The sequence below is a fragment of the Citrus clementina genome, unplaced genomic scaffold (assembly GCF_000493195.1).
Source record: "Citrus clementina cultivar Clemenules unplaced genomic scaffold, Citrus_clementina_v1.0 scaffold_5, whole genome shotgun sequence".
Lineage (NCBI taxonomy): Eukaryota > Viridiplantae > Streptophyta > Magnoliopsida > Sapindales > Rutaceae > Citrus > Citrus x clementina.
This window is the reverse complement of record NW_006262201.1, coordinates 5,911,008-5,928,247: the sequence shown is the minus strand read 5'-3', so window position 1 is coordinate 5,928,247 and position 17,240 is coordinate 5,911,008. Positions and strand designations below refer to the sequence as shown.

At 29.5% G+C, this 17,240-nt stretch overlaps 1 protein-coding gene across 1 annotated transcript; it reads left to right on the top strand.

Moving 5' to 3' along the window:
* The first annotated feature begins 6,077 nt into the window (after positions 1-6,077).
* LOC18041946 (cytochrome P450 CYP82D47) lies at positions 6,078-12,031 on the top strand. Its single transcript, XM_006431609.2, has 2 exons — positions 6,078-7,344; positions 11,249-12,031. Exons 1-2 carry the CDS (start codon positions 6,292-6,294, stop codon positions 11,870-11,872), a joined length of 1,677 nt encoding a protein of 558 aa, XP_006431672.2. The 5' UTR covers positions 6,078-6,291; the 3' UTR covers positions 11,873-12,031.
* Positions 12,032-17,240: the final 5,209 nt, after the last annotated feature.

Below are 17,240 nucleotides of genomic sequence, written 5' to 3'. Positions count from 1 at the left end.
GAATAAAAAGGATTTTTTCCCCAATAAAAAATAAAAAATAACAAAGAACAAACACAAATTTCAAAATTTTAACCCCGTAAACTCGTGTAAAAAATATAACGAAAACCAATTTTTTTTCAAAAAATAACCCATATTTTAATACTACAATTAATAATTACAAAAATAAAAAATAACTCACCTTTTTCAAATGATCAGCCCTCCTAGATTTTATGTTTAATTTCCAGTGAGATTTTTTTTCTAGCGTTGGGGGGGGGGGGGGGCGAAGAAAGGACAAAGTCTTTTAGGACCCAGACAAACACATGTCAATCTTCGTATAGGGGTGTCAAAAAAGTCCGCCCGAACCGGACCCGGCCAATTCGATTCGGGCAAAATTTGGACCGCATACACATAAAAACCGGACTCGAGTTTGAAATTCTCAAACCCGGAGATTTCCAGGCCCGGGTCCAGGTTCAACACCAAAAATCAGGAACCCGGACCGGACTCGGTTTTTTAATAAATTAAAAAAAAGAAAATATAAATATATTATATATAAATTTATGATATGCGAGATGTTATTTAAATTTATTGTGTGATTATTGTGTTGTTGAATTTAATTTAATTTTTTTATTTATAGATTGAATGAGTTTAAGTTAGAAATTGGATGAATTTAGGTATTAGAAAGTAGATTGAAATAATTTTTATTTATCATTTGTGCAAAATTTGCATTGTTAGTATGTTATATATTTGTATTTGACTATTTTCTTTTTTAAAGCATGAGATTGAATGAGTTTATTTGATTATTTTCTTTTTTAAAAATTTGCATTCTTAGAGAATTGAAAGAAAAAATTGAAGTTATCACATGCGGTTTAGAAGCCCGAAACAAAATCCAGACCCGGAAGGTGCCGGGCTCGAGCCCGGACAGCACCCAAAAAAATCAAATTTTAACCCGAGTCCGATCTTATATTTTACTCATCTAGTTTGATTTTAAGTAACACCAAAACTCAGACCGGACCCAGATTTTACCAAGCCTATCGTCTTAACACTCAGTCTGTGATTTTTTCAAAAATAAAAGAAGGTGGGACTGGAGAAAAATGTGGAAGCCTGCCACAAATTGTCGGTGACGAAGAAGACGAAAGGCTTAAGACAGAAAACCTTTATGGCTTTCCTGTAGCAGCGGGTATTCACTTCGTCACTGTACTTTCTATTAACTTCATACCAAACATTATGTTAGCTAATTTTTCTCCATGCTTTATAATTTATTATTAAATTAATTTAGTCATTAAATTTATATGTCATTTTATTTCATTCAAAATATTTAAATTTTATGTTAATATCAAGAGTAAATTAGAATAGTAGATGATATATAAAGTTAACATTGAGGTTTCACTTTATTTCTATAGATAACAGGAGTCATCCTCATTTTCTCTGGTTTTGAAATACATTTTACCATTAAAAAAAATTTAAGAACACGAATCAACTGATCGCCTAAGGTTATGCAGCCGAATGCAGTTCTGCATCAAATTCACAAAACGTTTATTAAATGTAGGACAATCATGCCAAGTATTTTTCTTCCAGTATAGCAGAACTTTAGACTTTTCCAGGCACGCAATGATCAGCTAGCCCTGCAGAAATCTACTTTCAGCCATAACGCATATTTTGATTGCCTTTACAATTAGACACCCCAAATAACCATGAAAGATTGTGAAATTTTACGAAATTTCAGAATTTTATCCCTCTTAATTACTTCCCTTGTTATTTAGCTTCTAATACTGAGGGGATCAATTAAAGTAGTTCACAAGTGAACATTAATGGTGATCAAACGTCACACTTTATTAAGAAAAGCGCAAAAGACTTTTAAAAGAAATCACTCACCAACATCAAGATAATTAGTTGAAAATTCAATTCAGATAATTACAACGTCTTAGTTGCAAATTGATTTCCATGGATTCAATTATTTTGGAATCTTAATTTGATTTTTTGATTTTGATTTCAATTAAAAACATTGTTTTTATAATTATATTTCTCAGCATGGACGGTGAATTTGGTGATGAAGATTGGTGGAAGGGATGATGGAGATGTTTGAGCGAGGGTAAAAAAAATATTAAAAAAAAATATTTTTTTATAAGGATAATTTAAGAAATAGATGAGATAAATATGAAAGTAAGGGCTGATGAGATAATCTGAGAGGGACATTAGAGGACTTAAAAGTGTTATTTACTTTCAAGTATAAGAGTATTTAGTTATAATATAATTCGGTATATACGGAATTAAATCACAAGAAATTTAAAAATTTAGTAGTCAATTATTACACAAAAATTGATTATAGAAAAAGGAAATTAATAGGGATCAATTTGAAGAAAGATACTAAGGTTACAGAATCCACTCTCAGTTGTCAAATTATTATCCTAATATTCTCTCATATTTATATTTTGTGTTCATTTTACTAGTTAATTATTATGCCATTTAATCTTTAACTAATTGTTTGTATGGATAAATATAGAATTAAGTATCTAATGTGCCACAACTATATTAGATTGTTTGATATTATGTCATAATACCATATAAATAATAGGAGATCTAAATCTATAAATTAACATAATATAAAAGAAACTAATAAAAAAAATAAACAAATAAAATAAATTTTAAAACTCACTTGAAAAAGTAATTAATTCAATAATTTAAATTCTTAAGTTTCACATTTCACCTCAATTGAGAAAATTTAACCACTCATATTAACAAATATAACACTCATTTTATTTAACAAACTTCTAAAATGTATTACGAGAGAATTAGCTAGATAAAGGAAACATTTTTCGTAAACCTCAGTCACAACTACTTTCTCCTCTTATCCGCACGTCCCACTCATTCTTCGTGTACTCGCCTTTTGTAGGCAACAAAACAAACATATCATTTTCTTTTATTTTATTATTATTTATATTTTTATTGTTTATCTACTTACAAAGAAATGTGTGCCAGTCAAGTGCCAAAGTGCCCACTTGACTATCATGATACACAGCTCACTTTACTTTCTTTCTTTATTTATTTATCTTTTAGCAATTACACTTCTTTAAAAATGCATCTCATATGGTTCTAGCAATTTTTTTTTATTTCTACTTTCAGTTTTAATTCTCTCTTTATTTCTGAAATATTAACATGTTATAAATTAATTTAACATAAAAATTTATTAAAAAAATATTAAGATAACTTAAAAATAACCATATTAATTAATACTAAAAATAAAAAATTAATAATTTTATACTTATAAAATATATACTTTTTAATATGAATCAGGCCGACTATAATATATCACCACTCTTCGCTTAATTGGTGGAAATTTGAACCTTGGCCCGAGCCCGCTCTTGTGATATTTATGGATTTCCTTATTATTATTTCTCGTAAGCCATCTTGCTTAGATGGCTGTTCCTTTTTTCATTGTTTATTATTTCAAATTTTTAACGATTTTGAGGGAGAAGTTCATTATATACCCTGATTAGGTGTTCTCCTTTTTTAATATATATAATATATTATCTTGCTAGTGGAGGTTCGTTAATTTTTTTTTCCAAAGGTGTCAGTATGTCATTGATATGTCAAATGAGAATCTTGAAATTAATCTTTTAAAAAATTAAAAAAAATGGCTGTGTTGCAGTTGTAATCTCATGATGGTTCAAAAATTAGATTTTTTAGTGCTGCACAAGTTTGACTATTGTGGCATTAATTGCATCTCTTCCATGCAAATCAAGTATATTAATTCTGATTGGGTTGAAATTATTTTCCAATTCCATGTTTCACTCTCCAAAAACTATAAAAAATATAGCCGCGCCGGACTTTTGGTGCATAGTAATATAATAGTTAATTAGAAATGAATATATAAATCGGTCTTATTTTAATCTGTTATGTAAAGTAATTAATTAATTATGGATCTGTAATCTTTTTTATTTTGCCTAGTCTCCCATTATTAGTTACTGCGGATAGTTAAATACAAGCCTCCTAGTTTGAAACTACCTGCCACGCATGCAATAAAGTTTCAAATCAATCATTTATTTTAATATTTCTTTAGTAGCAGGGAATAATAATAGTATCAACAGTGAAGGAAAAAATTTTGACCTCAGCATTTGGTGAGTAATGGGCTTCACAACTATTTCTTAATATTAATTTTGATGAGTTTTTAGGTGGGACGGACTTGTGATCCTACAAAAAAATTTGTTATTCTGTTAAAAGACAAAAAGTCGGTGACTGACCCTTCCTACCATTTCCCTAAATAAAGACTCGTATGTTTATAAATTTCTACTGATTTTTCTCACTCGTCTCATGTGCAATGAGCTTATTGCTGGCTCCGGATGACCAGTTTTTAAAGAGAATATAACAAATAGAAATCAATTGTTTGGAGGCACCTACACCATTTATTATTTACTTTTTTTATAAAGCGTTGCCTAATGAATTACACCTTCTTCATTCACAATGTTATTTTAAAATAGAAAAGATGCCTCTGGGTCAAGCTGGTAATCTCGGGATCTTTTCATATATCTTTGCTCAATAAATTAAGCAATTCTTATCGGTAGGGATGGGCAAAAAATCAATGGAATTATATTAGTTTGGCTTTTGGTTAAATTTTTGATTTGATTCGATTTTTTTAGTTTAAAATGGTAATTTTTTTTTGCATTTTTTTGCATTTTTTAATTTTTGATTTTTTATATACATTAATTGGTTGTTTTTTTAATTTTTATAATCGGACTAAACCGCATTTGATTTTTTTTTTTTACGACAATGGTTTTTTCGCCACCCCAACTTATCAAAATACAACTTGATGATTGAGGTGCCAAAAACCAATAAAACGAAATAAAACATATCCAAAACCAAATGAAATTCAGCTATTGCTTAGGTTGTAACTCATAACGTGGAAGTAATCTACACAGATGATATTAAGAGAAAAAAAAAAGAAAAGAAACTAGCCTATTATCATTGGTCAGAGATCACTGACAGGAATAGATAAGATATAATATTATTATCATGCGGGTTGTTGACTATCGTTTTTGTAATCCTCAGTTGATTCAGTAAAAAAATAATCATTTTTTTCTCATATTTCCCAAAAAAAAAAAATTATGTCAATGTTTTGTATCTTTTGGATAAAATAAAAAAAGATCAAAAACAAAGTCGAGGCTTACCATATATAATTTTTTTTAACAATATGGGGGATTTTGATGGACTGTTAACCATGAATAGATAAATGATTAATTTCTACAAATATCGAGATTTTTATTTTTATTTTAATTTTAGATCGATCTTCTCACTACGTCGGGACATCTTTTGAATGAAAAATATTAAAGAAATCAAAGACTGATAGAAAGTTGACAAAAACAAATGTAAAGCAAGCCTGTTTTAACCTGTTGATTAATATTTTTCAATTTACATGGACCATAATAAAACAAGTCTGTTTTATAATTATTTTGTCAATGTTCTATCATGTCGTGTGTGTATCTCTCTCTCTCTCTCTCCATATATATATAATTAAATATCATTGCTACTTCTAAATTAGAGCAGAATAATGATATTTGTATATGACATTAAACACAAAAGTTACAAATGACCACTACTGACAAGAAACATCTTACTATAAAATAATCAAGCTTTTTTCAGCTTGATTATTTATTTATTGTTCCACAAATATTGATGCTAATATTGAATCTTAGAATCAAGAAGGAAAATTTTTAAAATATATCAGAAATACTATGTCGGTCATATAACAAGTAAATGATGTTATGATATGTGTATATTTATTTTGAAAAATCATCACGTAAGTGGTAGTTATATTAAATTCAACTATACATATCATGCATGCATCAATTAATTATAATACATCAGAGGTATTCTAGAATTTCTTATCAAGAAGACATACACCATTGCTATTAGTGGTGTGGTAGAAACTAGAAAAGAGACAAGCCAATGCAGCAAGAGATAAGCATGCTAGCTAGACTGCGTGGATGATGAAAATCTTATCCCTTGTGTATGGCTAGAACCAATTTGCATGTGCACGCTAAGCCACTCTCTTGCCTTCGTCTCCACATATTCTTATGGTGTGGACAAATACGAGTTTTTGTTTCTCAATATCAATTTGATGAGATGGGATTAATTACATCTAAAAATAAACTTACTCACTTTATCAATTTTGATTTTGTGCACAAGTTTCCTCGTTCAATTTGCCAAGTCCAATTTTGTGTGCAAATATCATGTGCAATTAAATAGCTTTTTCCATTAGGTTATGTTTACTATTCCAGAGACACCGATATAATTATCCTTGAATCGGGTTTACGGCTCATGTATTTATTTGATCCAACTTTCCTTCTACCACTTGGAACCTGGGAGAAAGTTCGGTTAATGGACGGTACTCATGTTCCTTTCACGCCAACTGTTTTTATTACTGGCTTTTTCACTTTGTTTTTGCTTGTTTACTCTCTACTATGGTTATCAAGACGGCACAGAAACTCAATCGACAAGAAACCGGTGCCGGAGCCTGGTGGTGCATGGCCTTTGATTGGTCACCTCCACCTGTTAGGGGGCCAAAAACCAGCTTATGTCACCTTGGGCAACATCGCCGAAAAGTGCGGTCCGATCTTCATGATCAAGCTGGGTATGCATAGAGCTTTGATTGTTAGCAACTGGGAGATTGCTAAAGAGTGCTTCACTACAAATGACAAAGTTTTTTCCAACCGCATAAAAGCTCTAGCACCAGAGATCTTGGGCTACAACTACGCCATGTTTGGCTTCAGCCCTTACGGTCCTTACTGGCGTCAAATCCGCAAGATTGCCACACTAGAGGTTCTCTCAAATCACCGCCTGGAAATGCTGAAACATGTCCGAGAATCTGAGGTGAGAACGTCCATGAAAGAACTGTATGATGAATGGATGAAGCACAGTGATGGTTCAGGCAAGGCCTTGGTTGAGATGAAGGAAAGATTTAACGCACTGACCTTAAATGTCGCTACAAGAATGGTTGTGGGGAAAAGATTATTCGTGGGAGGGACTGGTAAAACAAATCATGAAGAGATTGATGAAGAGAATGATCGGTGTCGAAAGGCAATAAGAAAATTTTCGGAATTAACTGGGGGTTTTGCAATTGCCGATGCCGTTCCATTTTTGAGATGGTTGGATTTAGATGGATGTGAGAAGAGCATGAGGGGGACAGCCAAAGAGCTTGACCAAATTCTTGAAGGCTGGTTAAAAGAGCATAAGCAGAAGAGGATTTCAAGCGATGATCAGGTGATCAAGGATGAGAATGACTTCATGGACGTGATGATATCCGTTCTTGCCGAAGCTGATGAAGAGATCCCTAGTTTTGATGCCGATACGATCACCAAAGCAACGTGCCTGGTATGCATCTTAATTTTAACCAAAATTATTTAATTAGTCACAATTCTTAATAGTGAGTATTATATTATCAACACGATATGGTGTTAACGCGAATCCACACACAATATATATTTTGACATCTGCACCTAAATTACTATAGTGTATATATACATATAATCATATAGCCACAAAATTTTGTATAAATTTATCTTATACAAACTGACGTGACATTAATTCATTGGTTGAGTGAAAGTATAAAATAAAAAAAAAATCATGTGGCCTAAATGATATTTAATTCAACCAATCTTATCATACCATATTAATTTATACAAAATAAGTTTGTACAAAAATTTATGGCTATATCATTACTCTATATATATATATAATCTAATAAGAAATCTCTTAAATTATTAAGTTAAGGGATAAATTAAAAGATAAATAGTATGGATAAACTAAAAGACAGATAGCACAAACATTCTAATACAACGTATTTTATCTTGTAGTATATTGGATTGTATGCCTTTTTTTTTTTTCTGTCTTCTAACTTATCCCTTAACTTAATAACTGAAGATTCCTTTATTGTAAAATTATTATATTATGTATATATATAAAATACAAAAAATATAGATTTTAATATATTGAAAACTGTGTTTTCTTTTTTATATGTTAGTGTATTGAAATTGGTGGCTTTTTTATTTGTTAGTAGCATCCTAACCCTCACTTGAATATATATGAGAGTGAGTTTCCAATCAGGGATCTTTGATGATATTAAAGTTAGAGATAAGATAAAAAATTAAAACACAGATTTCAATATACTATAGGACAAAGTGCACTGCATTGAAATTTGTGTTTTTTTTGTCTCTTAGCTCTTCTCTAGCCTTAATTTGGTTAGGGATTCTTGATTAAAAAATTATTTAGCAAGGGAATAAACTAATGACAAGCAAAATACATATTTTAATACTGTGTATTTTGTCATGTAGTGTATTAGAATATATGTTTATCTTGTCTTTTAACTTATTTATAATTTTAATAACTTCAGGTTACGTTTGGCACATAGGATTGGATTGGATTGAACTGAATTAAGTTGGATTATATTATATATTGTACTATATTTGGTACAATATCAGATTGGACAATGTTAAATCATATTTAAATACAAAAAAAATATTTATGAATATTTAAGAGTAATAGTTAAAATTAATTTAAAGGTAATTAACAAGAGCATTAAATATGTAGTAAATTAGTTATTAGGTAGTCATAATTATAGTAAACAAATATAAATTAATAAAACTATTTAATTATTTAATTAATTTTTATCATATATTTTAGATATATTTTATTTTATCAAAAAGTTAGCAAATAATGTATATATAAAATCAATTATTTACATGTATTATTAATTTCCATGATTATTTTTAATATTACATTGGTGATTATTAAATTTAATACAATCAATTATTGTAACAAATTATTAAATAGTTAATTTTATTGGAGTAAAGGTACCAATTTAATTAGACTATAAAAACAAAATAAAAATTAAATTCAAGTAGATCATGAATAAAATAATTAATTAAGTAATTAAATTTTAGGTTACAAATAAAAAATAATATTATTTATGAAAGAAGTATGAATAATTTTTTTTTCTCTTATTCTAATCCCATGATTTGAGGACTAAATTTATAAATTGAGATTGTTAATCCCATGATTTGAGGACTAAATTTAAATTTAGTCCTTCCTAATTCAATCCAAGCAAAGTAGCCAAATATAGAATAAAATATTTAATTCAAAAATTAATCTAATCTCATATTTAATCCTAACTCCCAAACATGCACTAAGAGATCTCTTAATAGAGCACAATTATATATATACACCTAAGAAATTCTACATCCATAGAGTCAAGTGTAGACGGGCACATTGACAACGTTATATAAGATTTTACAACATTTATTATAAAAAGGTTTTCACAAACGTTTAATTTCGGAGTTCGTGCGGACGTCCGCCTGAGCACGATTATCACATCCTTCAACATTAAACAAGGAATCATTCATAGACCATAGTAGATCCATACATATTCCGTATATTTTTTTTTTCAGAATAGAATGAACATGTTGAAAGACACGTAGAACAAAAAATGTTAATGAAAAACATCAAATCCCCAAATTTTTTTCCAATTATTCAATATTAGATTATGTTGAGGTAGCATTTAATTTTGGGATTGGATTAGAAATCTTGAGGAGTGGAGATCTTGGAATTGATAATATAGAATTGAAGAGAGAGTAAGTTATTTACATACACTGAAATATGAGTGGAGAATAGAAATCAAAATTTTATTTATGTGTTTATTTTGTTTTGGATTATGAGTGAATTGTTTCAATTTATAGTTTTTCCCTTATATACAGAATTGTAGTTCTTAATTACAAAGTGAATGAAAAATATATTTTAAAAAATAAACTATTTATTTTATTATTAAATTTAATCATATAAGTTAATAATTGTTATTAATATTCTTAATTATGTAAATCATATTTTTTATTAATTTTAATTTTAAGTATATAAATTAAAAATTATTGATAAGAGCAACACAAATGAAATTGTTATAAATAATATAGTAGAAAATTAATATTTTCTTAGAATAAACTATTTATTGTTATTAATTATTAATATTAAATAAATATAATATTAAAATTAAATAAATATGATAATATTATATTTTCAAATAAAGATATTATATAGTAATATTATTAATTCTATGTGAATCTAATAATATTATTTTTAAGCAACTTTAACTTAGAATCAAAGTAAAATTATTACATTTAATAAATAAATAAATGTAATTTATTAAATAATATAATGTTATTATTTAAATAATATGATGTTATTATTTTTAAATAAATGTAATATTATTTTAGTATAATTATGTTATATTTAAAGGAAAGGATAAAAAAGAAATAGAGAGGAGTGAATTCCACTTCCACCAGCCCCCATGCCTAGAGCTGGCAAAACAGGTCATCGGGTCGTGTTCGTGTCGTGTCAACTTCGTGTCGTGTCAAATTTAAATCGACCCAAATCTGACCCATTTAATAATCGTGTCAAAATATTGAGACCCAAACCCGACACGAAAAAATAATCGGGTTACCCAATAACCCGTTTAATATCTATATATTGAACAAAAGTTACATTAAATATTTACACACTATCATACATACGTATGTACATACATACATAATTTATCGATATTATAAAATATACATATCTACTAATATATTACACATTTACACTATTGAGGTTATATATATATATATATAATATTATATGTCAATATTATAAAATATACATGTCTATTAATTTTTACACATTTACACTATTGAAGCTCTAAATGTATTTAAAATTTTATAAATAAAACACTGTGTTTATATTCACCCTTTTAAAGAATTAAAAAAAATCATCTCTAATATTTGAGTTTTAATAATAAGAATATGTAAATTATTTTAAAATAGAAAATATAATCGGGTCATTGATCGGGTAAATGGGTCAAGAATTTTAACCCTAACCCGGCACGGAAAAAAATCGTGTTGACCTGGACCCGACCCATTTAATAATCGTGTTAAATTTGACAACTCATACCCATTTATTTATGTCGTGTTCGTGTCGGGTAATCGGATCGTGTCAAATTTTACCAGCTCTACCCATGCCCACTCCAAAAATAGGTGGGACCTATGGAGTGAGATTTTCACTCTTACCCTTAAATAAACACATATTCCTCCAGTAAGTAAATACACCCTCAAAACACACATGAATGAATGATTAGTCACATTGATTAAGTTGTATTTATATATATATATATATTATTTTATTTGGATTCACGATAATCTTAGTTACTTCGGCTTGGGGCCGGGTATGGTTACGTTCCTTCTTTTGCATGCAGGCCCTTATATTGGGGGGTACGGACACCACCATGGTTACATTGACATGGGCTCTGACTTTAATACTCAACCACGGTGACGTTTTGAAGAAAGCCCAAGACGAACTAGATACCCATATTGGTAGAGAAAGACAAGTGAATGAATCTGATACAAAAAAATTAGTTTACTTACAAGCTATAGTTAAGGAAACTCTTCGCTTATATCCTGCCACGCCCCTCTCTGTACCACATGAATCCATCGAAGACTGCACCATAGCCGGCTATCATGTGCCTGCCGGCACACGTCTGTTTGTTAATATTCCAAAGATTCAACGAGATCCAAATGTGTGGGAAAAGCCTAATGAGTTTCGACCAGAAAGGTTTCTGACAACGCACAAAGATATTGATGTTAGGGGACAAAATTTTGAATTGATACCCTTTGGCTCCGGAAGAAGAGGGTGCCCTGGAATCTCTTTTGCCCTTCAAGTGTTGCTACTAACACTCGCTAGTTTGTTGCATGGATTTGAATTTGCAACTCCAGGGGATGAACCACTTGACATGAGTGAGGGAGTGGGGTTGACTAACCTTAAGGCCACTCCGCTTCAAGTCCTTCTCACTCCTCGACTTCATGCTCCATTATTTGAATAAATGAAATATGTATGTCTGTTGATTGTGTTCATAATCATGCCTCTACCTCCTCATTATCTTTTCATATATTTGTTTTATGATTAACGACTAATAAGTAATTAATCATGTAACTGTCTTTTTATTTACCCTTGGTGGATTTTCAGGGTTTCTTTCTAATGATGCTGATAGATTTTCTAGTTATCATCTTTCTTAAGTGTGCTCTTTCTACTTTTTTATTTTTTTGGTGTTGCAGTTTTCTAACTATTTTGAGAGTAAGGCTCCACTATGTCCCTTTAGCAGGAGAGTACATTGTCCTTTATTTTTCAATAAAATTACCTCGCTAGCCAAGGTTCATTTTGAAAAAAAAAATCATGCAGCTGTCTTCTTTTGAGTTTTGACTTTGGCCAGCTAGAAGTCTCCATTTAGGGCCACCGTTACAATACCCGCATGTATGTGGTAATAAAAAAATTTAAAAAATATGGCCAAGTGGCAGCCAAACATTAAAAAAAAGAAAAAAACTTGGAGCAATCCGTAAAGGGCAATCGGTTGCTCCTTAAATAAATATTATATTATAAAATAATATAATAAATAAAATAATAATTATTTTAATAATAAAGGTAACATAATAATAAAAAATCAGTTTTATAATAATTAAAAATTAGTTTCAAGTTTAATGGTTACAGAATCAAGTTAACGGTAAGTGTTTCATATTTATTGGTCCATTAATTGCATGATTTTCGGGGTTGCAAGTTAATGATCCTAAGTTCCATGTTCATTGCTCTAAGTTTCAAGTTTAATGGTCCCAGTTTCATATTAATGGTAGGTGTTTCATGTTTATTGGTCCATTAATTGTATAATTTTCGCGATTGCAAGTTAATGATCCTAAGTTCCATGTTCATTACTCTAAGTTTTTGTTTCAAGTTTAACGATCTCAGTTTCAGATTAATGATAGGTGTTTCATGTTTATTGGTCCATTAAGTGCATGATTTTCGCGGTTGCAAGTTAATGATCTTAAGTTCCATGTTCATTACTCTAAGTTTCAAGTTCATTTGATTTCTATTTTAATGGTCCCAGATTTAAGTTAATGGTAGGTGTTTCATGCTTATTGGTCCATTAATTGGGGTTGCAAGTTAATGATCTCAAGTTTCATGTTCATTGCCCTCAATTTTAAGTTCATTTGGTTTCAAGTTTAATGGTCTCAGTTTCAAGTTAATGGTAGGTGTCTCATTTTTATTGGTCCATTAGTTGTATCATTTTCAGGGTTGCAAGTTAATGATCCTAAGTTTCATGTTCATTGCCCTCAGTTTCAAGTTCATTTGGTTTCAAGTTTGATGATCTCGGTTTCAAGTTAATGATAGGTGTTTCATGTTTATTGGTCCTTTAATTGTATGCTTTTTAGGGTTGCAAGTTTATGTTCTCAAGTTCCATGTTCATTACTTTAAGTTTCAAGTTCCTTTGGTTTCTATTTTAATGGTCCCAATTTCAAGTTAATGGTAGGTATTTCATGTTTATTGGTCCATTAATTGTATGATTTTCGGGGTTGCAAGTTAATGATCTCAAGTTCCATGTTCATTGTCCTCAGTTTCAAGTTCATTTGGTTTCAAGTTTAATGGTTTCAGCTTCAAGTTAATGGTAGGTGTTTTATGTTTATTGGTCTATTAGTTGCATGATTTTCACTGTTGCAAGTTAATGATTCTAAGTTTCATGTTCATTGCCCTCAGTTTCAAATTTATTTGGTTTAAAGTTTAATTGTCTCAGTTTCAAGTTAATGGTAGCTGTTTCATGTTTATTGATCCATTAATTGCATGATTTTTGGGGTTGCAAGTTAATAATTCCAAGTTTCATGTTCATTGCCCTCAGTTTCAAGTTTATTTGGTTTCAAGTTTAATGGTCCCAGTTTTAAGTTAATGGTAGATGTTTCATATTTATTGGTTCATTACTTGCATGATTTTTAGAGTTCCAAGTTAATGATCCCAAGTTCCATGTTTATTGCTCTAAGTTTTAAGTTCCTTTTGTTTTAAGTTTAATGATCCCAGTTTCAAGTTAATAGTATGTGTTTCTTGTTTATTGGTCCCATGTTTCATGTTTACCGGTTTTTCAAGTTTCCATTTCTTTCATATTTAATAATAATAAAAAATCTCAACCATTCGATCTACTCCAATTTAATCCAATAGCTATTTTTTATGCATGTATGAGATACATGCATGTACTTTAGTAGCGCCCCTCCATTTAGATAATTAGCTACCATTGACCTTAATTTGTATAAAAATAAATGCATATATGTTATAATATAATTTATTTATTATTTGATTAAAATGATGACCCTGATTTATTCTAAAATTTCTCCTGAAGTTGATACATTGCAATTTTTTAGTTTCTCTGCATGCACCTTTTGACTTTGGTAAGTAATTTCACTTATAATTCTTTTGAGCTTTTGTTAACATAAAAGCAGGAGATTTGATCCTTTTAATTTTTAAAATTATTGACCAAAGGATCTAGAATTTTATAGACATGTTAATTAGGAAGTAAATTGATTAATGAATTTCTGAACAGAAAGCTTATTTAAAAGTTCAAATTCCCCCGGGTATATATTATGTAGGTTCTCTAGTTCTTTGATTAAAAAAGTAAATTTTTGAAATTCGATTGAAGAAGTAAAGTTTTTAAAGCATTTTGACACATACCTCCATTCTTTGCGTATCTTCAACTGAGAAAGCAATAATCCTGCCATCACATATTTTTTGAAAAAATTTGTAAAAAAAAGTTCAAATTGAACTTAGGTGGTGTTTGGTTAGAACGAGAGAATGGAGGAGAGGAAAGTAACTTAAATTTTATTTTTATTTCCATTGTTTGGTTGGACAAAATATATAAGAATTTAATTTCCATTAGAATTTAATATCTATCGTAATGTATAATTTGAATCTCACACCAAGGAATGAAGAATTCAAATTCCTCTTATGTTGAAAATTGAACCTTCCAAAATTACCCTTCAACCTTGTTTAATGCCATTAATAATTATTATTTATAATTTTATTTTATCAATTTAATATTATAAAAATTTTCTAATAATTAAATTTAATGAATGATTTAAGAAACTTAACAAAATAAATAAAGTTATTTATTTATTTAATATAAAAATATAGAAATATAAATTATCCATAGTCGGAACTCTGCCGGATTGTCGCCAGAACTCTACTAGACTACCATTTGACCATCGCCGTAAGTCGCCGGAGTTCTATTGGATCCCTATCAGACTATTGCCGGAAGCCGTCAGAATTCCATTGATCGTCGTGGGAATGCCTTTGGAACTTCGCCGGACTGCCGTTTATATATATATGTGTGTGTGTGTGTGTGTATAAATTTTTCAATCCAGGATTTTAAAGTGCGGGATAATAAAAGAAAACAGGGTTTTAAAGCGTTAATTTCATAATATTTTAAAACCGTATGGTTTTAAATCTTTCTTGAACTTTAAAATTCAGGACCAGAAAACTATATATATATATATTTAATTCCAATAAATCATGAATTGTTTTAAGACATTTTGACATTAAAAAATTTTGGTATTGATATTAAATTAAATTTCATTACTAATATAGATAGTTTAGCATTTAAGGCAAATGATAAATTTGTCCAAAGAAAAAAATTGTAATCCCTTTCTCTATCAAATCTTATGTTAAACCAAATAATAAAATTCAATTTCACTATTCTTCTCCACCCCTTTCTTCTCCCTTCTCCTTCATTCCACTCTTTTCCTCTCCTCCCCCTTTCTTCAAAACAAACATGGCCTTAAGTTATCTAGTTTTCGATTCTCGACTGATGTCCATCTAGAATGAAAAAAATTATTCTATATGAAATATTTGAAGCTCATGAATTCAATTCCTTTCCCTCAAAAGCCTTCCTTCATCATTATGCACCCTTATAAACAGTCACCAGAATACTTGGATGATGCAAAAACTCATGCATCTAAACTTTGATTCCATCACTCTACCTGCACCTCTAAGAAAATATTGCAGCTTTCTGAGAAATCTCATTTTTATAACATCCTTGCACCCTAGTCGTTGTACTCCAGATATATTGGCTAAGCTACCTAAATTTTTTAACCCTTAGAATATATAAAAGCCTATGCGAACTGCTTAAACTTAATTGCTTGAACAAACTTTTAATAACTACTCAAATTATATACATAATTTTTAGATCTCAAGTTAAAATCAGATGGAAGAAAGCGGTAATTTCTGTAATTATATTTTCATAAACTAAAAATAGAGGGATTTAGAAGAAATTTTGCAGGGACCTTACAGAGCTGTAGCCCAGAAAAAGGCCTTTGCTAGCTTCGCTACGGGTTGTAATCTAATAATATGTATATGCTATGAAATAAAAAAGCGTCAACAATGTGATATTTTCTGAATAAAATATTAAAATTTTGTTAAATGGGTTAAACGACTCAGATAGGACAATAAATGAGTCTAGTTTAGGATTTTAAATTCCTTACACAATTAATAAATGGGTCAGATTTAAACTAGTTCAAATTTAATGGTAAGAGGAGGCTATGATATGAACACAACCTGCTAACCCAAATTGTCACCTCTACTTGTGATTATGGTAAAACTTTGGGCAGATGATACTAAGTATGTTGATTGTATAACAGAACTTAGATTTTTCCAATCACATAAAGACCAGCTAGCTCTGCAGAAATCTATTGCCTTTACAATTAGAAACCTTAAATGACCATAAAAAATTATGAAATTTTACGAAATTTCATAATTTTAACACTCTTAATTATTTCCAATATAATATAATTTCTAATATTGAGGGGATCAACTAAAGTAGTTCACAAGTTAACGTCAATAGTGATCCAACGTCATGCTTTATTTAAAGAAAAAGACTCAAAAGAGTTTTAAAAGAAATCACTGACCAAAGTCAAGATAATTAGTTGAAACTGCAATTCGGATAATTACAAAGTCCTAGCTGCAAATTAATCATGAGTATAAACATTTTCATGCAAGGACTAATGGCAGACACACTTAGCATGACTTCTAGATCTAAAGTTGTGATTCCAATTTATTAATCTGAGTGATCATTGTGATTATCATAAGTTCGACGCACAGGGAATAATAACTTGCGTTTGTTCTCTTGCACTTCTTGACTTTGGTAAGTGATTAATTTCTTATGAATTATTTTGATTTTCTTCTAAATAAATTATACTTATAGTTTGATAATTTTTTATGTTAATTTTTAATCTATTTTATTACAAAATTAGAAGTTAAGTTTAGATTATTACATAACGAGTTTCATAATTCAGTTTTTGATTTAGTCCCTTTTCTAATTTTTGACCATTTAATAAAGAGATCTACTATCTAGAATTGGAGAAACGTTAGGAAGAAAATCGTAGCTA

What these genes read in the sequence shown, in the direction of transcription:
- LOC18041946 (XM_006431609.2), top strand. Translation starts at nt 6,292, where the DNA reads ATGTATTTATTTGATCCAACTTTCCTTCTACCACTTGGAACCTGGGAG. An exon ending in TCACCAAAGCAACGTGCCTG is followed by an intron (nt 7,345 to 11,248) that starts GTATGCATCTTA and finishes TTTTGCATGCAG; the next exon opens with GCCCTTATATTGGGGGGTAC.